The 25,692-nt window shown below is 52.5% G+C and overlaps 1 protein-coding gene across 4 annotated transcripts in view; it reads left to right on the top strand.

Moving 5' to 3' along the window:
- The window catches only part of Kazn (kazrin, periplakin interacting protein), a 372,587-nt gene that overhangs the window by 293,767 nt on the left and 53,128 nt on the right, over positions 1-25,692 (top strand). For all 4 annotated transcript variants that reach the window (XM_021199874.2, XM_029540482.1, XM_029540483.1 and 1 more), the window contains one exon: positions 22,314-22,450. In XM_021199874.2, coding sequence (XP_021055533.1) covers positions 22,314-22,450 — 137 coding nt within the window. The remainder of the gene's footprint in view (positions 1-22,313; positions 22,451-25,692) is intronic.

Raw genomic sequence — 25,692 nt, 5'->3', positions numbered from 1 at the left:
GGAGGCAGAGGCAGGTGGATTTCTGAGTTCGAGGCCAGCCTGGTCTACAAAGTGAGTTCCAGGACAGCCAGGGCTATACAGAGAAACCCTATCTCGGAAAAAACAAAAACAGAAACAAAAACTGGAAGGTTTCACAATGCTATCCCACTGTGTTGTAAGAAGTGATCAGAACGTGCAGCCTGGCCTTGTGTGGCCATTAGCTGTGGTGTGGCAGAGGGGTCAACTAGAACCATTCTCTGTGGCTCTCCCGAGTCCCCTCACTAGGCAGCTGTAGAGGCTGGCGTGCATCCCTCACCTTATTCCCAGGGAGTAGACCTCCCCCTTCATACCCTTTTCAGGCCCTCCTGACGACAGAACTCAGTAGATCTGCCCGCCCCACTCACCCCCCACTGTCCATGGCCCCAGTGTGGGAACACATGGGGACCATGCTTTTGTATTCCCGTGGGGCTCCCTCCACCCAGTCAGGCCCGTGGTGATTCACCCTTCCTTTTCTCCCCCTGTCCCTTTGGGATGGGTCTTGACACACTGGGTCTTTGAGCTACTGGGTGTGGAGCTGTCTCCGAGGCAGGGTGGTGGCTTAGTCTTCCATACCATCAGCCTAGAGTGGGTGCACAAGGACGGTAAAGAACAGACAGCGAGGTGAGAGGCTGCAGTGTCCCTCCTGGCCTCCCCTTCAAAGTCCCCTGACTGTGCCTCCTTGGATAGGGGTAAGAGGCTGTAACACATCTGTAGCATGTGTGTGTGTGTGTGTGTGTGTGTGTGTGTGTGTCTGTCTGTCTGTCTGTCTGTCTGTCTGTCTGTGTGACTGTGTGTGACTGGTGTGGTGTCTGTATGTTGTGTTTGTGTGTGTGTGTGTGTGTGTGGTGTGTCTGTATGAGTCTGTGTGTGAGTGATGTAGTGTCTGAATGTTTTGTGTATATGGGTGGTGTGTGTGTATGTGTGTGTTTGTGTATGTGGTTGGTGTGGTGTGTCTGTGAGTGGTGTGGTATCTGTATGTTTTGTGTATGGATGGTGTATGTGGGTAGTGTGAGAAGGTAGTATATGGGTGGTGGTGGTAGTGTGTGTGTGTGTCTGATGTGTCCTTTGTGCATGTGACTGCCAGTCCCTCCCTGTCCCTGGAAGGAAGTGCTGATCTTCCCAAAGACAAGCCACTTTCAGGAAGAATTCTGAAACCTCCCCTGTTCTGACACCTTGGAAAGAGTGACACACTTGTTAGCTCCCAGCATGACCCATCGCCCACCTTCCTGCCTGACCTCATCCCCAGCCCTCTCCCTGCCCCCTGCCCCCTCCCTCACCCTCTATACCCTCCCCCGCCCCCATTGTGTCTGGCTCTTCCCCAGGTTTCACAGACTCAGCGAGGTCCTTGTGGAACTTTCTGTTCCTGGAGAGCTCTGCCGGAGGGGCTTCAGTTCTCCCCTCCAGCCTGACTGGAAACCCGTTCATAGCTCGATCCACAGGTTCGGGCTGCTCTCTGCACTGGTGGGCTTATGGTTGTCAGCTTGGGAAGAGAATGGGAAACTGTCCCACTCTGCAACTCCCAAGACCTGCCTCCTTGGCCAGATCTGACCTGACTGGACACTGGGGGCTCAGCTTTGTAAAACAGAGGCATCGAGCCAAGCCCTTCTGATCCCAGCCCGAGCACCGGGTTGCTGTGTGGCTTTGGGAAATGTATTTAACCTCTCAACTCCAGCCTGCTTGTTTGCATTCCTGTCCATAATAATTCCTCATGCAGTAATGGATGAAGCCGAAGAGATGGAGCTTGGGCTGGGCCCCGACTCTCGGTAATGAGCTTTGGCCCAAGTGTTTTGTTTAGAAAGAAGCAGACAGGAAGTGGAACTGTGATCCTGTGGCCAGGAGCGAGGCAGGCCTTGGACCTGCTCCAGCCTTTGATCCTTGCCTTGAGAGCTCCAAAGCTGGGAGCTGGGTGGGAGGCGCTGAGCTCTCCCAGCCGCTGTCTTGTGGGTATCCAGGTTTCTTCCTGCCGGAGGTAGGGAGCCTTATCTCTAGGCTAGGAAAGGTAGACTTCAGGGTAGTGGCCGCTTGCTTTGGGGGTGGCCCCTGGCCTAAATCCTCACAGCACCCCAAATGGAAGGTGGTTTTAATTGCTTCTACTTTAGGTAGGGACACTGAGGCATGACCTCCCCCAGTTTGGTGGCACCTGGGCTCCCTGACTCTGAACTCCGAAATGCTTAGCAAGTTCACACACTTGAACTTCATCTATTTAGAAGATTCAGAGTCAGGGGGACCTTATTTAGAGGATAACTAAGGCCTGGGGTAGCCGACAACAAAACCTGGGGGGGGGGGCACTTGTCTTTACACCTTTCTCCCGGTTCCCTCCTGCCTGCAGCCCCAGCCACTGGCTCCTATCCAGGGCCTTGCCCTTGGCCTTGAGCTACGGAAGAATTTCGGAAATGCTTTTGGCTGCCCCAGCAGAGCCCTGCTTGCAGAATGGGCTCTCCAGCACCCCTTGCCAAGCCTTTAATGTCCTGTCCTTGCTTTATTTCACAAGAGGCCCAGCATTTCTTTAGCAATGGGATGGTATTTTTAGAGCTTGTAAGTAAAGCTGCTCTTCGAGGAACTGCGGATGCAGCCACGGCAGCCAGGTCTGGATGGGAGGTGCGTGTGGGCCACACCCCTGGTCAGCCACCTTCTGTTGAATGCCAACCTGCTGGCCACCCCGTCCCACTGGAGCGCTCCAGTGCCTCCAAAGCTGTGTACAGTGTGACCTAATGGATTTGTGATGACGGAGACTTTACAAATGCAACTGATGACCTAGAGCGGAGATCCTCAACCTGTTTGTTGGTCGTGACCCCTTGGGATCGAATGACCCTTTAATAGGGGTCATAGATCACATGTCCTGCCTATCAGATATTCACCTTGCAATTAGTAACAGTACCAAGATTAGTTATGAAGTAGCAACAAAAATAATTTTTATAGTTGGGAGGGTCATCACCACGTGAGGAACTGTGTTAAAGTTTCGAAGCATCAGAAGGTTGAGAGCCATTGACCTAGAGCCTTGGAGACAATGGTGACCCCATCACTGTTAGGATTAGAGGCAAGGTCAGAGGGTAGGAGCAGCTACGGTGAGGCCCATGAAGGATGAAGGGACCACGAGGCAAGGTGTCAGGCACACACACAGATTGGAAAGGGTGGCCCTTTCCCTAGCGCTGTGGGAAGGGACATAGCTCTGCTCACTCCTGACTTAGGCCTGATGATGAATACAAACTTCTGACCCCGGAACAGTAAGGCAGGAAGTCTGTGCTGCATTTTGGGCCCAGCAGGATTAGAGGCAGATTCTCAGACAGCCATCTTCCCTACTTGGAGGCACACACACACACACAAACACACACACACACACACACACACACACACACACACTGAAGGCCAGCCGGAGGTATGCCTGGTACAGAGGGCACAACGAGCAAGACAGGGTTTCTCTGTGCAGCCTTGGCTGTCCTGGAACTCAGAAATCCGCCTGCCTCTGCCTCCCAAGTTCTGAGATTAAAGGTGTGCGCCCTCTTCCACATGTACAGCCCCATCTTTCTCTCTCTATAGCTGGTGAGAGTTTTGGAGGCTAAAGATTTCACGCCAGGCCAAGCCTATAACAACCACTCAGAGACTCTGAGTCTTGGGTACCCTGGCCTCTCTATAGAGAAAAATGGGGATAGCGCAGTGGCTGGCTGACCAGACTCTGAAACCTGTATGTGAACCCAGCTCCCCAAGCCAGGGATGTTGGTGGGGCTCTGTAGGTTGGGCATGGTGGCTATTGTCCCTGGGCCTCATGGGCATCACTTTATTCCATACTGGGCAGTTTAGGGTGGGGGCAGTTTCTTTGTGGCAGTGGCCCCTTTGGTCCTAAGTGATAAGTTCAGAAGTAGTACCCACTCCCACCTGGGGCCTCCTGAGGTGACCTGCCTGTCTCACACTCCCTAGGAAGGAATCCTCCAGGGACACACAACCGTTGGGACATTTGAGCAGTGAAGGGTCTAGGGTCTGGGGCTGATTGTTGGTGCTGCCCACCCTGGCCAGGACTCGCTGGTAGCATGTGCCCAGATTGTCACAGGGACTCAGATGAAAGAAACGCATAAGTACGTGGGGGAGAAATGAGAGTGTGTGACCTGCCGATAGCATTGGTGGATGGCTGGGGCAGGAACCGGCCACTCAGCAGCCTTAGCGGCTGGACACCTAGGGGCCTCAAGCTCACAGTTCTGGTGCCCCCAGAGACAGTGGCATAAGGACACGATCTTGCAAAGCCTCTGAGCTCAATCCCTAACCTGGCGGTTACTGTCTGAGCAACTGATCCAATGGCTGAACTTGCTAGAATCTAAGTTCCTCGTTGAAAAGAAAAATACTGTCATTGTCACTGTCAGTATCATGTCAGACACTGTCCCGAGTCCTGCAGATAGATCTTAGGCTCTAACATCTATGCTTGGGTGACAGAGAGGCACAGAGAAGCCAAGGAAGACCCCCAGCCACATAGCTGAGGAAGCCCAGAGACTGGTGCTGTGGGTTGAATGTGAAATGCCCAATAGTGGTCAATACTGTCAATATGACAGGGTTTAGAATCACCTTGGAGACAAACCTGGCTATGTCTGGAAAGGAGTTTCCAGATTATGTTAGCCAAGGTCGATAAAGCAGCACCTTCCCATGTTCTGGGATTCCTAAAGGAGTGATAGAGCTGAATACAACATTGACCTCTCTGCTTCCTGATGGCGGTTGCCGTGTGACTGTTTACTGCTTTACACCCTCCCCCCCATGATGGACTGCACTCAGAAACCCTGAGCAGAAATAAACCCTCCCTTCCTGCCTTTGTTTTTGTCGGATACTTTGTTGCAGTAACAAGGAGAGTAACTAGTACAGTCCCTACAGGCTGTCTTCCAACACTTAAGTTTCCAGCAGCTGGGGCTGTTTGAGGAGGTCCTGCAACTTCCCGGGATAGAGGACCTAACGGGGATCCAGGCCATCTAGGCTGAGCCTTGAGGGTTCTTGCCTGTCCCCACTACCTCTGCACTAGCTCTCTGTTTCCTAATCTGTGCACATGTGAGGAGTTACAGCTTCGTGTTCCCACTGCAGCAGGTGGGCCCACCCCCCAGCTGCTTTGCCATCTCCACTGTGATGGACTAAAACCACTGGAAACCATGAGCCACAAAAAATCCCTTCCTCCCTTAAGCCACATTTCTGTCATAGCAGTGAGGAAAGTGACATACCAGTATACTGGGGTTTAAACTCTAGTTATGTGGAACTTACCTGTGAAGCCCTCACCTCAGGGATGATGTGGGGGTGCCCTAACCACCAGTCTTTAGAGCCTTTTTCTTTTTTCTTTTCTTTCTTTTTTCTTTTTTGATATGGTCTGTGGTAAAATGCAGAGTACCCTGTGCCCTCAGTATCTGTCAGCTGTTGCCATCTGTGCTGCTCTGTTTGGGTAACTTGTGTTTGAGGTATGGCTCAGCATTGGCCAGGCTCTGACACATCTTGACTTTAGTGTTCCCACAGGTTTCAAATGTGTTCCATCAAACTTACCTACTGTAAGGAAAAGTATGAGCTCAGGACCCCCAAAACCAAGTTCTCAGCACAAAGAAGAGTTCTTTGCCCCAGAGGGACAGAGGGCAGGCAATAAGAGACAAAAAGACAAGATAGAGGATGGGGGGGGTGGAGGGGAAGGGAGCAAGGCAGAGAGAGGAGAGGTGGATAGAGACAAGATTGACATGGCCCATAGGCAAATGGCAGTTTTTAAAGGTAAAAGGGGAAGCCCTGTGATACAGTGAGGTGTTTGATTTTGACTGGGCATGTTAATTAGGTGAGCCAAAGGGGGCTTTTGATTGCTGGACTTAAAATACTTTGATACCTGAACTTGGTAGTCACCCTCAGGAGGAAGAAGTGACTAAATAAGGGAATAGACCTTGGTGGCTAGCTTTAGGAATGTAATCTAATGGTTTTTAGCAACGCAGAGGGAATAGGGAAAAAGGGCAAGGCCTGCCAGAGCCACATACTTGAGTGGCCCGTGCGTGTCCCTTCAGCTACCAAATGTATTAAATAGCACGTGGGTTACATTCTCCTAATTGTATACTGATTCAAAATATTTAGAAAGTCGAGGTAAGTCGGGCGTGGTGGCGCATGCCTTTAATCCCAGCACTCGGGAGGCAGAGGCGGGTGGATTTCTGAGTTCGAGGCCAGCCTGGTCTACAGAGTGAGTTCCAGGACAGCCAGAGCTATACAGAGAAACCCTGTCTCGAAAAACAAAAAAAAACAAAACAAAATAAAAAGTCGAGGTAACAAAGAAAAGGAGCCCATTTTTGTAAGCCATTTCTACGTAAAAGGACACTTCCTCTTAGCCCTTGTATACTGGGCAATGTGGAGGGGCCGTGTGCATCAGACTCGACGCAGAGTAGACCAGACCAGCCTGGAGCCAAATGGGTCAATCTAACTCATGTCAGGCTCAGCCTTGTATGAGCCATGGGAACTGACCGTGCTTCAGTTACCCCCATGGACATAGTCAGGATGTGGCTCTTTACCAGGCTGGCAAGAGCTGCGAAGAGTGTCCCAACGATGGAGCTCAGTCGGTAGGGTGCCTGCCTGGCATGCACAAAGCCCCCGGTTCTGTCCCTCGCACAGCATACACTGAACATGGTGGTCCACACCTCTGAGCTCAGAGTCCTAGGCCTTGCTGGGTGGCCCATTGCTCCATTAGATTTTGGAATTCAAGTCCCACCTCCAACATTCATTGGTTGTATGACTTTGAGCTCGTTAGTTATATCTCCTGACTCTGTCTCCTCACTTGTACAGTGAGGGCAGGAGGAATAGCTCAGTCAGTAAGGGACCTGCTTTGCAAGCACAAGGACCTGAGGCCAATCCTAGAATTAAAAAGTCAAGTGGGAGTGTAAGTGTTCGTTATTGCAGTGTTGGGGAAATGGGGACAGGTGGGACCCTGGCCAGTCACAGCCTGCATGGTCTACTTGCAAAGTTCTAAGCCTGTAGAAGAAGACCTCAGGGCTCCTGGGGAGTGACACCTGCTGGCTGTCCTTTAGCTTCTACATATATGCACCGCCACACTTATAGGTAGGTACCTGCACACATACAGGTAACTGCGTGTGCACGCGCACACACACACACAAACACACTCACGTATACACACAGGTTGGCATAATAATAGAACTTCTACCTAGTCCAGTTGCCAGAGCTAATTACAACAGCTCGTTCCAGGCTCTGGACTGGGCATCGCCCCGGGCACCTGAGAGACCAGCCAGCCGCCTGCAGTACCGTCATCCATGGCCAGGATTCTGCTGGATAGGAATGGAGAACTGAATTTTCTCTGGTCTCTGCTAGAGGCCTCACAGCCTCAGAGAAGTTGAAGAGAGGGAATCCACAGGCCCAGGCCCAGCCTGGGAAGGTACAGAGATTCGAAGATCTGATCCTCATCTCAAAACATAGTCACCCAAGAGACAGATCACCTAGCAAGCTGTCCCGGGTAGGGCTTAGAGTAAACATGTCATTGATCGGCCCCACAGATTCGTTTTTTTGCAGATTTGGGGTGGGTGGGTGGACGGGTGGGGAACCAGGTCTCTAGGAGTTGGAGCAGGCCACGCATGTATAGTGCATCACAGGGCACTGCTAGCGGCTAGCTGGTCTGTCCCACTTACCCGGGCTCCAACTCTCGACTTCTACTTTATCCTGGGCTACACATTAACCTGGAGATAATTGTTGCTGGGAGACCACTACCCCAGTCTTGTCTCCCTGGCATCTCAGACACTCGGAGCAGTGCTGTGTTTAACCATTTGGGTGGGCACTGGGGGAAACATATGCATCATACTGGGGGAGACTGGAGAATCAAAGATAAGAACTCAAGGGAGCTCGAGCTTCCAGCCCTTATGCCATGAGCTGTGTTAACACCCACCCACTGGCCAGGCTCTTGAGGTCCTAATGAAACCTTTATGGCTATAAACCAAAAGCTAAGGCTGGACTGCAGCTCGGAGACCGAGGTTCGTCTGGCTTGTGAGAGGCCCTTCCATCTCCTGCCCACAACCTGACAACCAACAGCCATCAAGAAGATGCCAACCCAAAGAGCATGTAAAACATGTTTACACTCAGTATCTTGTTCAAACAAAGGAGGGTTTCATGAGGTTGGGGGAGGGGTGGGTGGAGGAGGGAGGCCCTCTCTCCCTTCGCAGGGGGTTCTGACCCAGGACTACCACTTTGCACAAGAACCTCTATAATGGAGTGGCTCAGGGTCCCTCAGCTCTGGGGATGGATGTGAGCCACAAAGCCTGGGTCTGGGCAGGTCCTAATGGTAGCTCAGCTGTGTGCAGTGTTGGCCCTCTGTGGAGGAGTGCCGTCTTTTCCCTGTCTCTGTTTTCCTGGGTCATTTCCACAGTGCTGTCTGCCCAGGGGTCAGAGTAACACTCAGTGGGTTGCATAGAGCACGAGACCAGCTCACTGGTCCTATTGTCCTTCACTCCCCAGATATTCACTGGCCACCCACTCTGTTCCCCACACTGTTCCAGAAGCCAAGGATACAGCAAATGGCAAAACAGAGAGCCACAGAGTAGTTAGAAATAGCCCTGGTGCCTGGTGCTAAAGAAGAAACTACAAGAGGGAAAGGTGGGCTATGCCAGGGTCGGCAACTTTAGAAACTTCCAGAAGAAGATGACACTGATAATCTAGTCAGTACCTTCTGGGGCCAAGCCCTGCTGGGAAGTCTTCAGATACCTGTGGGGCTTAGTGATAGCCTTGGAAAATCATGGAGAGGGATAACCTGGAGCACTCAGGACCTGGAGCACTTGTGGGAGCCCTGTTGTATACTCTGGTATGGCTATGCACACTAGGGACAGACACCAGCACCATCTGTCACTTGAGAGATCTTATGAGCTAATACTTGCAGAGTGCTTACAGCAGTGGCCAGCCCATGGGCAAGCCCAGGCATTGTCACACCTGGACAGGAGCCATTACCCCCATTTATTGTTGAGTAAACCATTGCCTAGAAACCACAGGGTCTGGATTTGAACCCAGAACCGGCACTTCTGGTCCATCAGGTGATGTCTAAGCTAAGCGCTCAACGCCTGCTGCCCAGTGCAGCCGTGCCCTGTGAACAGGACCCAGTTTGTAGATAGAACTATCTAAGCGCCGAGGCAGGAAGGTGTGGCTTGATCTTGGAGTTCTGTTTTGGCCTTGCTTCCAAGGCTGTCTGTGTCTGGTCTCTCAGGGGGAGTTGGATCATGGGAGAGGTTCAGACAGAGTCTAGCAGGATGCAAGTGGGTCTTGGCTGGCTTCTGTGGGGAAATGGGTGGCCCCTTTCCACCCGTCTGACTCCGTTGTCGTGGTGATAGTTCATCTGCTGGGATCCAAGAACTGTTAACCAGCCAGGTTTTCAGAAACAGATTTTCACATAGCCCGAGCTGGCCCCCAACCCACTATGTAACTTTGGATGAACCTGAACTTCTAACCCTCTTGCCAGCAACCTCCCAAGTTCAAGGATTACAGGTGTGCACCACCACATCCAGTTTCTGCGACGCGGGTGATTGAACCAAGGGCTCTGTGCATACCAGGCAAGCACTCTTTCCAACTGATCTCCGTCCCCAGCCTATGGCAGTTGCTAAAGAAACGCTTGTAAGCTTAGTTTGTGCAAGGAGACTTCCTGCCATTACCACCACTGGGATCTTCTCCTAATACAGAAAGCTGGGGGGCCGGGACCAGTGGAGAAAGCTGGGGGGCCGGGACCAGTGGCTGGCAGCAGGTGAAAGGGCCATGCCCTCACCCAACCTGCTGATGCTAGGTGCAAGCCCAGATGTTTTACAGAGAAGAGTTACAAGGTCACTGCAGGGTCTCAGGGTCATAAAGGCCTCAGTTAGGCCTGAAAGCGAGAGTGTCAGCTTGACTGTGGGACCCAAGATTGGTCACTGCGCCCTGAGGAGCCTCTCTTTGCCCACCTGCCAGGATATAGCACAGAATCTCACTGGGGACCATGGGAACGAGTGTATCATTTGGGATATGAAGTGCCGATATCCCATATGCTTGCAGAGCACATCATTTCATGTGAGCCTCCCAACGCAGAACAGGTAGGATCAAAGTCCAGAGGTCGAGGACTTGCAGGCCCCCTAGTGCTGCGATCCTACTCTAAGTCTAAGGCTCTTTATACATTCCGAGTACAAACTACTGGGTTTTATCCTGTTATCCCAGGTCCTCAAGGATTTCCTGGAGACAGTAGTCATAGGACAGTGGCTGAGAACATAGATGTCCCTACCTACTTACTCCTCACCCTCATGTTCCGACCCCCAGCTCCTCGGAAGTCCCCCAAAGTTCCTCCTTCACTCTCGTTGTTTAGTCATACGGGGTTGGTTGTTTGGGCTGTCACTAGCCCAGCTTCTGTGATTCCCCTCCAATGCATCAAGCCGGAAATTCTCCTGTTCCCAAGAGCAGGAGCCCTTTTATCCTGCACGCTGACTCAGCACTTTCCCAGTTCCCAGCAAAACTGAAAGAAACCAGCCTCTCTTTCAGCCCCACCCAGAGCCCAGGCACGGTCTTTAGACCCAGGCCGAGCCTCAGTGCCACTCCCCAAGACATGCCCAGACACATCTGCAGACCAGTCATTTCTCCCCTCTCAGAGCCCCCTTTGCAGTAAAGAAAGATAGTTCTGGGCCTTCGTTCTAACAAAACCCCAGTGTGTGGCCACCTCAGCTCCCTAAGCTGTAGGGAGGACAAAACCCAGTCGGGCGGGGGGGGGGGGGAGTTTGGATCAGATTGGGGCCACTGGGCCTCATACATGCCATCCTGAATGAACCAAGATCCTGTCATAAAACACAGTGACCTAATGCAGGTGCATCAGGAAATGATTGGTGCTGGGGACCCAGGCTGCCAGCCGGAGTGGCAGAGGACAGAAATAAAAGGTGACCTGGGGCCAGGACCTCTGGGAGCCTTGGCAGTAGACCTTTTTATTAGGGAAAAGTCCACTCATTCACAGAAGCCAGCACAATGATGTCATGAATCTGGGTACCCGCCACTGGCCCCACCTCTGTTCTGAGTCGGCCCCACCCCTGCCTGCTCCGCTCTCTTCATACCATCTAAAGTGAGTCCCAGCCGCTGGAGATGTGTACAATGCTTGCATTCGAGGCCACAGAAAACAAAGACTTGTATCACTTTGAGTTTCCTAGCCACATATAAACTCACTTATCTATCAACGATTTGTTTGCTTGTTTGTTTGTTTTTGCTTTGTGGGATCTAGGAGGCTTGCAGTGTGTTGCATTGCATCCCCTTGTGTGTCTCTCCATGTTTGTGTGTGCACACACCTTTGTGAAGTCAAAGGTCAACGATGAGTATCTTCTTCAATGACTTTCTGTCTTTGTTTTTGGAACAGGGTCTCTCTTACTGAACCTGACTCTCAGTAATTCACCCACTGTCTGGCCAGCATGGTCTTGGCTGGCTGAAACTGAGGGAGGCCCGGCCTTCATTGTGAGAGCCCTTGGCCATCTGAGTCCCCGTGCCTGGTCTTCCCCGCCAACACACTGACACACAATCTTCTCCTGGCTTCTTGGACAGCCAGCCCTCTCCCATCCCTTTCTTCCCCCTCTTCCTTTCCGTGACAGCGGGCTGACCTCAAAATTTACTGTATAGCTGAGGATGACTTTGAACCTCTAAACCTTCTGCCTCCACTCCCCTGAATAGTGGAACTCCAGGCACGTGTCACTGTACCCAGTGTATGTGGCCCTGGGAATTGAAGCCAGGGCTTCATGCATGTCAGACAAGCATTCTGCCGACAGCCACATCCCAGTTCCTCTATAAGTTTTTTGCTAACCACCCACAGCATCTCCCAGGACCCAGTGCAAAGCCCAGGGTAGGAACCAAGGAAGTAGTCAGAGTGCAGGACATCTGTACTAACCGTAGGAGTGATTCATTCCCTCTGTCCAGCTCACAGCACCAGGCAGAGTCCCAGCTCCCTGCCCCTGGGACCTCCCATGCCCTCCTCAAGGCTAAGCTCCAGCTACATGAAATCTGTTGTGACCCTTAAACACCTGCAGCCACAGAAGTACCACCCTCCCCCAGAAATGACACCAGGTTCTGTTTCCCCAGAGGCAACTTTGAACCTCCCGACCCAGACCGTAAAGCCCAAATGCAAAATATACCGGACATCAGTCAGATGAGAAAGATAGATAATGGGGTGGGGGCATGTCTGGAAACCTTAAAATTTTAAGGAGCTGAGGAGAGCGGTCAAGGTCACAGTGAATGGCAGTGGGGAGGGGGGGCTGGGCCAGTACCACACAAAGAACTAGGGTGGGTGATAGATGCATTTCAGACACCGTGAGCAGTGAATGCAAATATTCTGTGGCCCCTTTAGAAAAGTGGTTTTCTAGCCCTTCTGAAGGCCTCCCTGGCCTGTTTGTGTATTTGCTCAGCCCAGCCCCTCCCTGCGCAGTGGAGGAGTCAGGACAGATGTGCAGGTGCCACCTGCTAAGTTTCTGTAGCAGCCGGAGCCCCTTTCAACACTCAGGGGGACCTACCAACTCTGGCTCAGAAGCCAACCACTCACTGGCTTGCTCTTGGGCCCAGGAAAAGGTCCAGTCCACTGTTTTTCCCCGTGGCCCTTTGGGTAGTGCGTCTCCACATGGGATCTAGTGGAGAGGCTCTGTCTGAGGGCTGGAGATCTTTGTGCGTCTCCACATGGGATCTAGTGGAGAGGCTCTGTCTAAGGGCTGGAGATCTTTTTGGCTCTTGGAGGCTCAGCTCCTGCAGCTCCCCCTCCAACCCCCATCTCCTCCTAGCCCCCACGATCTCCATCGTGAAACTAGTCCCTGAGTCCCGCTGGCCTACCTGAGCGGAGCCTCTAAGAAAGGCTGGAGGTACCTTTGCCCACTGTGGTACCCTGTGGCACAGCCAGGTGTGGTCCTACTACAATGTAATTAACCACATTTACAGTGTCAGTTCCCCTGGCCAGCCAAACCCCCCCAGATTAACCCGCCAAGCTCTGCTAGCAACTTCTCACTGTTAGGCATTTCCTGAGCCACCAGCATGGAGGACTGTCACCAGCTGGCATTTATTTACTTCTTCCCTAAAGCTAGTCTCCTGGGACATCTTGGCCCATGTCCCCAACTTGAAGGAAAGGGAGCCTAAAGAAACAGAATGATCAAGCCGGGCCTGTTGGCGCACGCCTTGAATCCCAGCACTCGGGAGGCAGAGGCAGGCGGATTTCTGAGTTCAAGGTCAGCCTTGTCTACAGAGGACAGCCATGACTATACAGAGAAACCCTGTCTCGAAAAACTGAGAGACAGAGAGAGAGAGAGAGAGAGAGAGAGAGAGAGAGAGAGAGAGATCAGTCATTCGTGGGGGCCTGCCAAGGGGGCAGAAAGCAGGGAGACCTTGCCACCCATAGGGGAAAGCTGACTTTCGCCGACACCTTTCCTCTGCTACCTCAGGACCTTTGCAAGCGTTCTTCTGATGGATAGAACGTTCTCCCCTCCCCCCATGGCCAAGCTTTACCGCTGTTCCAGAGAGCTTGTTTTTTTACCTCACCCACCTCACTCACTCAGCATGCAGTTCATTGAAAAGCTGTCATGTGCAGCTGACGCCCTCGTGGTGCGATTTCCATCGAAGTGAAGCCGCCCAGTAGTTGCCATCATTTTTGTCAACCAGGCTTTGTATCATCACTCCTGGGTCCTGTAGGCCCACAAGATGACTTACTGAAATTTTAGTCCTGCATGATTGGATCTGGAGCCTGCGAGGCTCTAGGGGATCCCCCAGTCTCCGTTCATACACTTCCTCCAGGCCTGTCTCTAGTGTTTATAAGAGCCTCAGCTGGCCGCTCACAGGTTGAACTCCATCGGTAGACACAGGCAAGCCTTCACAGCCAATGGTTCAATCTCCTTTGACCCTTGGGGTCTTCAGGGTCCCCCTCAGTGACCCCCCCCGGCCCCGCCCTAGCCTGTTCTCTCCCGGACCACCTTTTGAGCTCTCTTTCTGTGGGGCAACTCGAAGACCGGCAAACCCATTCGTGTGGCTTTCACCTGTAATTTTACAGTGGGAGGTTTGATCAGTCCTGAATGTATATTTAGTGATAGGCTTGGCTAGTCTTTCAGTCTAATTACACTCATTAACATTTAAATGTATAATCACTGTTATATCTGCCCACGGCTGTCTAAATATTTTATAGAGACCTTCAGTACAGTCATCTTCCTGTGTTGCCACTAAACTCCCACCCCACCCCACCCCAATTTAAAAGATGGCGCAGGTGGTTCCAGCCCCCCTCCTGTACCCCCACTTTGGTTAGAGATGTCTGGTTCCTAGGGTAAGGGCAGCAAAGTGGGGGTTCGAGAGAGGCTCCCACAGACAGCCTTTCCTCTTTCTTTGTGGGGTGCTACCTGTCACAGTCGGGGGCACTGAATGTCTCACAGAGGTGACCCTTGCTGGTGAGATGGCTTGCTCGGTGTGTAAAGGCGCTCACCATCAGGCTTGTTGACCTGAACTCAGTCCTCAGGACCCACACAGTGGAGGGAGAGCGCCAGCTCCCGCCAGCTGCCCTCTAACCACACACTTCCTATGCCATACGCAAATTGACAAAATAAGTAAGTGTTACAAATATTTTTTTAAAGTCCAAATCGAGAAGCAGCCGGAAGAAGCGGCTCCCGGCTGACAGTGATGGGCAGAGTGTGTTTTGTGATACCAAAAGCCGGTCAGGAATGGTGCTCTGACCCTCAATGCAAGGAGAAGGCCTGTTGTCACACCTGCCCCCTATGGTAAGAGTCAAAGAACCCCTGGGAGCTCTCTGTACACGCCCTGTGCCTGCATGGCCGGGGTCAGGACTTCCTCAGGACACTGTCTCCCTTATTTCTTGAGAAAGGTCTCTCATTGGCCTGGAACCCAAGAGACTTTTGCCTGCCACTGAGCTCTGAAGATTCTCCTATCCTTGCTGGGATTAGAGACACACCTTACCGCACCCAGCTCTTCAAATGTGGGTTCTGGGGATTCGAACTCAGGTCCTTGTGTTTACACAGGAATCGCTTGACTGACTGAGCCATCATCTCAGCTCTTCCCAGCTTTTGAGCAGAAATGACCCCAGGGATGAGGACTGATCAGACCACTCCTCCGTGTGTGTGTGTGTGTGTGTGTGTGTGTGTGTGTGTGTGTGTGTGTGCGCGCGCGCGCGTGCGCACATGCGCATGCATTCGTGCCTCTGCGTGAGCGCATGTGTGCATATGCCCATCCCTGTGGCAGATACTAAAAGGCTACAACATGGTAACTTGCTCTGGGTCTCACTAGAGCGAGCATGGCAGAGCTGAGGCTTTGAACCCAGGCCATCTGTCCTGGGATCTGCCCTTGAATGTTCCTGTTCCCACAACTGCGCCCTTCTGTTTTGTATACTTGGAGATTGGCTGTCACCTGCATGGAACTTTGTAGAGCCTTGCTGCGTCTCCCATTTGAGACTGCAGTCTTGAGGTCAGTCCCCAAATCACTGGGTGCCCAGGGCCTCTTCTGAGGGCCAAAGCCCAGAGAAGGTGTCAGACTGAGTTCCTGAGGCCACTCAGCTTGTTGTTTTGCAACCTGACACCCTGGTCTTCTCTCTCAGGACCCGACTGAATACAAGCCATTGTCTTGTTTGCTAATGGCCTCACACACAAATGTCGCCCTTTAAGGATGCCGCTCACTGGGAGGGAGGGGAGAGGAATTGAAGGCCAATGTGGTTTCCAGAAATCTCCTTTTCAAGTCTAGGGATTGTTGGTGCGCCCCTCCCCCACCCCACTTACCCCCACCTGCTATTTTTAGGAGGGCTTTCCTGGACTCCCCTCCAAAGGCTGGAAAACAAGCACCTCCCGTCATGCCCTGCCCCCCCCCCACTTCCCTCCTGCTGATGACCTCTGGGGGAGGGGAGGAAGCGCCACCCGCCAGGGCTTCCTGGTGTGAGGCGGGTGAGCGGCCTGCAGGGACTCTGATTGTGGTTTGCGTGTCCGTAATATCTTCCTTGGCTGGCCTGGCTGGCCTGGCCTTCCCCTGTTGAGAGTCTGCCCCCCCCCCTCTCGCCCTAGGCTCTAAGACTGCCGTCTGGCAGCCTCTCATCAAGTCCACTGCCAACAGCATTCATCCTTAGCCTGCAGTGGTTAGGCACAGCCAGGCAGAAACACCAGCACGTGCAGCCGGAGCTCTGCTCCCTTCTAAAACTCTGCCTGGTAAAGGAAGCTTCCCCATGCGGCACTCGGAGCGGAGCGTAATGGACTTATCCAGGGTCACACGCTGGTATCTGCAGAAGCCAGACTGCTCAAGTTCACATAAATCTTAAATTTACCCTTTGCTAGAGGGGACATTTAAGAGCTTAAAAATAGGGCTGGAGAGATGGCTCAGCCGTTAAGAGCACCGACTGCTCTTCCGGAGGTCCTGAGTTCAATTCCCAGCAACCACATGGTGGCTCACAACCATCTGTAATGGGATCTAATGCCCTCTTCTGGCGTGCCCGAAGAGAGCTACAGTGTGCTTATATGTAANAATTTAAAAAAAAAAAAAAAAAAAAGAGCTTAAAAATAGTTAAGAATTGGAAGTTTAGAATTTCCATGAAAAGTCAGGGTGTATGGGTGATGCAATTAGGATAATCCTACTCTCTGGAATCGAGGAACGGGGTTCTGGGGCCCCCACCCTCCCTGATGATGGGTCTTGGCAGGGCCCAGAAGGTAGTCTTCTGTCCCATCAGGATGTGGTGGCCTTGAGTGCCTGGGCAGAGGACCAAAGAGAAGCAGCCCGAGATACGTGGCCTGACAGAGGAGCCAGAGTCAGGATCCCTGGTGACTTGGAAAGGACCAAATGTGGAAAAGTCAGAGGGCGTCCCTTAGGGACTGAGGAGCTAGAGGTAGAGTGGCCCTTGGAAGCATTTTGCAACATAAGGAAAAAGAAATATGGAATTTGCTAGAAGGGAAAGGGTTGAGGCAGGGGTTGGCTATCCAGGAGGCCAGAGAGAGGACAGCATTGGTGTGATACGGGAAAAGTCCTGAACGGGAGCGGGGGGTCTTGGAAAAGGGGGGAGTGGTCTGAATTTTCACCAGGAGAGGCCAGGCTGGACGGGGCGGGTGGAGCTGAGGAGAAGCCTCCCTCCTCCGGGGTTCAGCTGAGTTTCTGCTGGGTTCCCTTGATCCAGAGCCTTATAAGCAGAGGAAGCCCCAAAGTCAGACACCAGTGACATCTCGGCCTGCCCACCTAACCGGACAGAGAAGCCCAGCATCTGGGGAGGCCCCTGACTCTGGGGTTCTTTTCTCCCCAGATGTTCCAGGTGTGCATCCTACATATCACTCAGAAGAGAGTCAACTCGATACATGAGAACAGTGAGTGGTGTGTTTATAAAAAAATAAAGAGGTGTAAGATATGTTCTATGGGGGTGTGGTGAGGTATGGGGGAAGAGGTTGTCTCAGCGGGGCCCATGCCAAGGCATCCCTTCCCCCTGAGGGACCAGCCACAGGACGGTCTAGGGTCTAGTAGAGAATAGAGTTTATTCAGGGCATGGGGAGGGGAGTTAAGAGGGTAGTAGAGGCAGAGAGGAGAGTAGAGGCTGGCTGTGAGCATGCAGAGAGAGGGGGGAAGGGAATGGAGAGAGAGGGAGAGCAAGAGAGAGAGGAGGGGCAAACACCCCTTTTATAGTGGGCCAGGCCTACCTGTCTGTTGCCAGGTAACTGTGGGGTGGAGTTTGGACAGAATGCTAACAGTGAGGCCTAAGGACACATAGGAAGATTTTTAAACTATGCTTCTAACCAAGCCACATTGGCCCAAGCATCGGGAGACGGGGATGGCTCACTGTGTGACATCCAACATTTTCTCTCTCTCTCTCTCTCTCTCTGGGCTTCAGCTCTCCCAACAGTAACCAGGAAGCTGAACTGGAAGCATTCTGCAGCCCATGCTGGTGGGCATTCATTCAGAGGCCTAAGTCCCACAGAGTCTGTGGACAAAAGAAAACCTACCCACCGCTGGTGGCAGCCTCCCACTTCAGCCCAGGGCCCACCAGACTGGAAAGTTTGTAAAGACTCCTGGTGGGGGATGCCCAGAAGGAGCCCCGAGGCTGCTGAGCGCAGCCTAGCAGGAAGGCAGATTGTGAGGGTGTGGTTTTACAGAACCATGGACTGGCTGGGCTCTAAGGGTGAAAGGCATGAAAGGTGATTTCATAGGAACTGGTCACATACACACACACACACACACACACACACACACACACACACACACACACACACACCTGGCAGCCACCGGGCAGTAAATGTGGCACACGCTGGACCATCTGATTGTATTTAAGGGAAACCTCAGAGAGCCCCTTGAGATGCTAAATGGTGAGGAAGGAAGGCTGCATCTCAGAATGAGAGCATCGGCACAGCACTTGGGAATTATGAATGGTCCTCTGGTTTGTGGGGGGGATGTGGTGTGTTGTGCTGTCCGAAATGATGTGTGTTTTCATAACGGCATTGAGATGAGAATCAAGGTCAAGGTATCCTTGGTTTGAGACCTGTTTCTCTTGCTCAGCCCCCCTCTTTCTGTTTCCCCTCCCCTCTCTCTTCCCACCCCCCCCATAATTTAACACTGGGGCCTCCATGAAACAGGTTCTGCTGGGCCTTAACTCAGTGATAGAGCATATGCATGAAGCCAGGGGTTCCATCCCCAAACAGCTCAGCCAGCTTCTGCCCCACACAGAGCGCAAGGGCTAGAAGAGCAGATACAGACAGTGTTGTCCCCAGTGTGCTATGTGACCTGGTTTGGATGGGTGATCTCAGGCTCAGAACCAAGGGGACAGGAGATCCGGTGCCGGGGCTGGGTAGTCTTCGGTACATGGCCAAGTCTCTAGTCTGTAATGTGTGATGACTTACAAGGCAATTGACAGGTGATAAGAACCCATAGAGCCTTAGCATGGTGCCTGGTGGTACCCTGGTGTCACAGATCAGGAATCGTTAGATGTTTGCATTGGGGGTGTTATTTTTTTTTAATGATTTCATTTTTACTTACGTGTTATGTGTATTGCATGCACATGTGAGTTCGGGTGCCCATGGAGGACAGAAGGAGGTTGATCACTGCCGTAGATGGATGCTGGATACTAACTTCAGATCCCTTGCAACACCAGCCTGTACCCTTAACTGCTGACCCACCCCTCCAGCTCCAGCATCAGTGTAGTATCTAGTAAAGCAAAGCTGAGAGAGCCCAGTGACTCGCCCCAGGGCTCCTGGAGTTTAAAATCCCTCTGCACACAATGACAACACCTGTCACTAGAGCAGTAGCAGTGGTTCCAGTGATTTGGTTGCTGGAATGTGAGACCTGCCTAGGTGAAGCCAGTTTCTGGAAAGGCAGACAGCTTAGCTGGAGAGAAAGAGCTGTAGCATCGCCAGTGCCTAGGGAGCAGGGCAATGGAGGAAGGGCCCTGTCATCCTTCTCATGGTCGTGTCTGTAGATTTAAATGACTTCTCATGCACCTGTAGTGGCTGGCCACTTTGCCGTCTGCTGTCTTGCTGGGAGCTGTACACACTTCTTTACCTTGAGCCGGTATAGCATCCCAAGGGCTCCCAGGACCTCTCTGTCAGTCTCCATGAGCGGGTGGGGGTTGGGGGGAGTGTTTCATGGCAGATGACAGACCCAGGGTACCACATTCTTAGCTGTGTGTGTGTGTGTGTGTGTGTGTGTGTGTGTGTGTGTGTGTGTGTGTTAACTGGACACTGGTCTATGTTTATAGTTTCAGTGACATCTGGTGGTTTGAATGAGCAGTGTCCCTCTTAGGCTCATGTGTTAACACCCAGTCCCCACTTGGTGGCGCTGTTCGAGAAGGTTACAGACCACTTAGGAGGTAGCACCTTGCTGAAGGAAATATGTCACTGGGGGTGGGCCTTAAGAGTCCATAGCCTTGATCGCTTCCACTTCCTGTTCCCTCCCTTCCTCTTCCCTCCCTTCCTTCTTCCCTCCCTTCCTTCTTCCCTCCCTCTATACCCACCTCCCCCTCTCACTTTCACTCTTAGGCTCTCCTGCTCTGGCTCTCTTGCTCACTTCCCAGAGGTGTGGGTGGAATGTGATCAGGTGACCAGCCAGTTCCCTGCTCCTGCAGCCATGCTTTCTGTGCCTGTTTCCATGCCAACCCACCATAATGGTCTCTGTCCCCTGGAACCTGAACAGAATGAGCACTTTCTTTCCTAAGTCGCTTCTGTAAGGGCATCCCACCATAGCCATAGAAATGACGTAAATGCAAGTCGGTTAGGTTGACTTAAACATGGCCTTCCCTCCCAAAGCTTCCTCAGATGCTGGGTCAGAAGCCTAGTGCGGTGCAGCCGGAGTTGGGAGCCTTAGAGCAGGTACCCACTTCCTGTGAGTTGGGAACAACTTGGATCACACATGGGGAGCCCTTCAAACACAGGGGCATGGGGTCCTGTCTCAAGGCATCCTGATGCTGGTGAGTCTCTAAGCACCCGAGGGCAAAGACTGGTTGTTACGGGATAGGACTTGGAGTCCTAAGGGTTCATTTTCCAACCACAAGGAAAAAGGTAGCAAGGCTTGGGGCTCACCAACCAAGTCTTCAAGGACTCTCTGTCCCTTCTCCATAGTCCCTCTTACCGCCGTTACATCTGCCAGTCTGTAAGCCTGGTGCGCCCCAGCTATCCCACTAACGGGTTGTTTGGCCAGAATGCCCCCTCTGGGATGGGATAAGAGAAGCCGCCTGCCCACCTCTATAAAAATGCATCTGTAGTGCCAGTGAATGGTGGAGGTGGATGCCCTATGATGCTGGACCAGGCTTGCTTGTAGGATGCTTGCAGACTGGAGATTAGATCTTTGTTGGATCTTGGAGTTTCGTTTGGTTGGTTGGTCGGTTGGTTGGTTGGTTGTCTTTTATTTATTTGTAGTGTGTGTGCAAGGAATTCGAGGAGCACTTACAGGTGTCAGTTCTCTCCCACCACGTGTGCCCCAGGGTTCAAACTCGAGTCACACGGCGGGATGGCAAGGGCCTTCACTCAGTCTGGCATTCCGCCTTCCTGGAGTTTCTTAAGGCCAGGTTCCCTGGCAACAGACTACACCATGTTGGAGAGCTGGCCTGCCTTTGTCCTCAGCTCCACCCTGCAAGCTTTCAGCTCTGTAGGCCTGGAAACCCAGCCCTGATGATCTCAGCTGCCGTGCAGCCAAGCTGGCTGCTGAGAAGACGGAGTCAGCTGGCTTCCTTGGGAGGCTCAAAGCTGGAATTCCGAATGCTGACCAGCCCTGGAGTCCCCACTGCGCCAGGTTCCCTGTGGCTCTCTGTGTGCAGCGGTGGCGTGGCCTCAGATGCCCCCACCTGCAGCTGGAATTACAGGCAGTTGTGAGCTGCCTGGTGGGTACTGAGAAATGAACTCTGGTCCTCTCCGAGAGCAGCAATCATCTTAACCACTGAGCCGTCTTTGTAGCCCCAATAGTTGTCTTTGTATTGTTGAGTTACGAGAGTTTATTTTTAAAGGTTTTTTATTGATTTTTTGTTTTTTTGTTTTTTTTGTTTTTCGAGACAGGATTTCTCTGTGTAGCCCTGACTGTCCTGGAACTCAGTAGACCAGGCTGGCCTCGAACTCAGAAATTCACCTGCCTCTGCCTCCCAAGTGCTGGGATTAAAGGCGTGTGCCACCACGCCCGGCTTTTGAATTTAATTGAGCATGTGTGTGTGTGTGTGTGTGTGTGTGTGTGTGTGTGTACACCATGTTTACATCACAGGACGCATGTGGAGGTCAGAGGACAGCTAATATGAATAGGCTCTTCGTTCTCTATATGGGTTCTTGGTGATTGAACTCAGATTGACTATGGGCACATTTTACCATCTGAGTTATCCTGCTGGTCTCTGACTTATTTTTATATTCTAGATGTCTCTTACAGGATAAGGGACTCGCAAGTATGTTCTCCCTTCTGTGAGCTGTCTTTTCTCGCTCTCCATGTCTCCCTGTGAGTGAAGCAGAGTTTTTAATTTGACGGAGTCCAGTTTATCCTGTGTAGTCCATATTGTTTGTATCTTATCTTGCATGTCATTGAGCCCTACGTGCTAATAATCAAGTGGGGCTTATGAGTGAGTCTTGGATGGAACTGAGCTGTTCTATGGACTCAGTGAGGTGACCTTGGGACTCATTTCAGCTACGGGGTTGGGAGCTCCCCGTGTATGAGTCCCCCTTGGACGCTAGCCTTGCAACCCAGCAGGGCTTCCATTGTTGATAGCCAAATCAGAGAGATGAACAGGGAACCATTCACACAGCAAGCCTGGGACACCGCAGTGGTGCGGGGGTCCAGGAGACACACTGTATCGGGCGAATCCCATTTCTCATCTAGACAGAAGACACCCAGAGGAACGGCTTGGGTATCAGGAGCTAATTAATCCTGTGTCCTGTCCGCAGCCATGAAAGCTGACCGGAAGCGCTTAAAGGGCGAGAAGACCGACCTGGTGAGCCAGATGCAGCAGCTGTACGCCACACTGGAGAGCCGCGAGGAGCAGTTGCGAGACTTCATCCGCAACTATGAGCAGCACCGCAAGGTCGGTGTCTCCCTGGACCCCTGCTCTCCCCTCTCACCCGTTCCCTCTCCTGTCCCTTTCCCCTGCCCTCCCCTGTCAGACGTACACAATCTCGTCCTCCGCTCTTAGCCAAGCGTGGTCTCTGCCTTGACTCCCAGAGCTTCCTTGGTGGCTCTGGTGTCCTCATCTAATCTGAGCAATCCAAGAAATCCAGCCCAGCTCCTGCTTGGGCCCTGTGTCCCTAGGTGGACAGCGTGGACTCAAGAATCTAGCTGCTGCCGGGCGTGGTGGTGCACGCCTTTAATCCCAGCACTCGGGAGGCAGAGGCAGGCGGATTTCTGAGTTCGAGGCCAGCCTGGTCTACAAAGTGAGTTCCAGGACAGCCAGGGCTATACAGAGAAACCCTGTCTCGAAAAACCAAAAAAAAAAAAAAAAAAGAATCTAGCTGCTTCAGATCCCTCTTCCTCTGGACCTCCCACTCACCCTAGAGCCTCAGTTTCCCCTTCTGGGAAGGTGCAGAGCTGTTGTGAGGAACGAGACGAGACGCTGAGCACCCAGATAAGGAGCCGTGCATCTCATCAATAGCCACATTATGGAAGTGGGCGGAGTTAGCCAGGAGCATGGAGAGACAGCAGGGAGGTCTGTCTGCAGAGAGGGTTCTCAGAGGGCTTCAAGGAGGAAGTGTCTCAAGAGTCGGACCCTGATCTAGTTACTTTTCTCATGATAAAATGCCTGGCTACAGCAACTTCCTGGGGAGGGGTTTGTTTTGGATCAGAGTTGGAAGATGCGGTCCAGTCCGTTGTGGTGGCAGAGATGGGAGGTGGCAGGCCACGGCGCATCTGTAGTCAGGAAGCAGAGAGAGATGGGTGCTTTGCTCATGGTCTCCTTATTCAGGTTGGACCTCTAGCCCGTAGGATGGCGCCGCCCACATTCAGGGTGGGACTTTCCACCTCAGTGAACCCCATCTAGAAACTCCCTCACCAAGCCCCCCCCCAGACCCATTTCCCGTTGAGTTGACAGTTGAGATTCACCACCCTGGGCTCTGCGGAAGAGGAGGAGCTTCTAATCACGTGAGGGATTTGGTCAGTGAGACTCTGTATGGAGTGTGCAGGATGTAACTCCTACCCCAGTCAGAGGCCATTGCTCATGAGCCACGACTGAGAAGGCGTTTCGCCCACTGTTGTGTGGGTCAGAAAAAAAAAAAGGGCCAACGAGATGGCTCAGTGAGTAAAAGGTGCTTGCTGCCAAGCCTGATGACCTGGGTTCAATTCCTGGGAGTTGCATGATGGGAGGGGAGAAGTGGCTTCAATGAGTTGACCTCTGTCCTCCATATGCCATGTGTGTGTGTGTGGGGGGCTGCCATTGAGTTCTGTACATGGACCTGAAGTAGAAGGCGTTCGTTCACGTGCGTCTTCCCTGTGTGTCACTGGGTCTACAGTGCCTGACGATTTGAGGGAAGGAGGATTTATTTGTACTTATGGTTTCAGACCATCGTGGAGGGGAGTTAGTGGCAGTGTGAGCCTGCGGCAGAGTTGCTCACGCGACCAACAAGGGAGCAGAGCACAAAGGCTGGAGGAAAATGTAACGGATTCAGAGAGCAATGGCTGGAGCCATAGCAGCCTTAAAAGCCTCAGAGGCTTTTTACCTCTAGGACTCTGCCTACTTCTGCCAGCCACGCCCCACTCCCCAAAGAGTGCCACCAGCCAGGGCACCAGCAGGCAGATTGTAAGCCTGTGAGTGGTATTCCTGACCCAAACCTAACAGATCAGCCTGCAGCTTTGGGGACAGGAGGGCCGAGTGGCTCCTCAGTAGCAGTGGTGGCAGACAGCGTGATGGGCCCAGTCAAGGAGGCCACTTCTGAGCTGCAGTTAGAGGCCAGTTGGCCGAGGCTAGATTGGAATCGACACGATCCTCCCGTGCTCACTGCAGGTGACTCTCGATGACACATCCCTGGCATGCAGAACTCTCCCTCCCTGAGGTCAAATGGCTCTAAGCAGCAGCACTGGTGTCCTCTATGTCCCACCACCACCACCACCACTGTTGCCGTGGCATGCATGCATTCAGGTTAGGCAAGCCAGGGGTGTAGCGTCTGAGTGGCCTGTGTCACCGGGCAGCCGGGGGCCCCCTTTGCAGACAGCAAGACTAAAATGCTCAAGAGGCTGGTGGCTGATCGACACCAATTATTTATTTTTGTGGTGTTCAGAATGAATTTGGGATGCCCCTTATGTGACCCAGGCAGGCGTTCTGCCGCAGGCATTTTGCCCACACATTTACAGACACCGTGCAGAAACCGAAACCCCAGCCCCTCACGACCTTGCATCTGGTTACCAATGCATCATTTGCATTTTATATATTAACAAAGTGAGCAACATTACTAGAAAAATTCTCTGGTTCCCCAGTCACTGGGCTGCAGGCTCTCAACCTGTCATGGCCCACTGGCTTCTTCTGGAACCTCTCCGGGCCTCCGCTGGAGCAGGTGGGGACAGCAGGGACTCAGAGCTGCTGGCAAAGATAAGACTTGGCCTGTCCAGAAAATTCTCAGAGTTGCGACATCGCAGAAAACTGTGCCAAAGGCACATCCCCTGTCCCCTGAGTGCAGCTGGGGACTGTCCACAAACCCAGCTGGAGATGTCCTCATAGCAGGCCAGGCAGCCAGCTCCAAGCTAGATTTGCTGGTACTGAGTCTTAAGTTCCTCTGTTGCCACCGCCCCACCACACCCTGTTTCCTGCAGCCTCTCGTCACTGCCCTGCAAGGCCATAATGATCTAGCCTTGTCCCCTAACGGTCCAGCCTTATCCTGCCCTTGTGAGTTTCAGGCACCTGTCGTCCCTAGGCCCTATCTATCAAGTTCTGATCCCCAGGGAAGGAATTCCATAGTTCTTTCTTCGATTCCTCCATGATCAGCAGTGGGATCAGGGCGCTTCTCCTCTGGGCCTCAGTTTACCCCTCTGTAAAACAGGAATAATTGGAGTCTCCACCTCATGGGTAGGTGCGACGTTCAAGTGAGAGTCATGCATGCAGAGCCTGCAGCACTGCCCAGGACTCTTGGTGACTGCTACTGCTGAGCCTGTTGGCCTTGTGGGGACACTGAAATACCCACAGACCTTTTTCACCTAGTATAGGGCCCACGTCTGCTCACAACCAGCCGAACAGGCCAAACCTTAGAGATAAAAATGATCGCAAGGGTCTACGTGAGTCTTCCTCCTACCTCAGGGTCACCGGCCAGCTCCCGCTCCGCTCCAGGTCTGTCTCTTCAGCATAGC

This window comes from Mus pahari, chromosome 6 (genome assembly GCF_900095145.1).
Source record: "Mus pahari chromosome 6, PAHARI_EIJ_v1.1, whole genome shotgun sequence".
NCBI lineage: Eukaryota > Metazoa > Chordata > Mammalia > Rodentia > Muridae > Mus > Mus pahari.
Note: the sequence above shows the minus strand (reverse complement) of the source record. Positions and strands in the feature narration are given on the sequence as shown.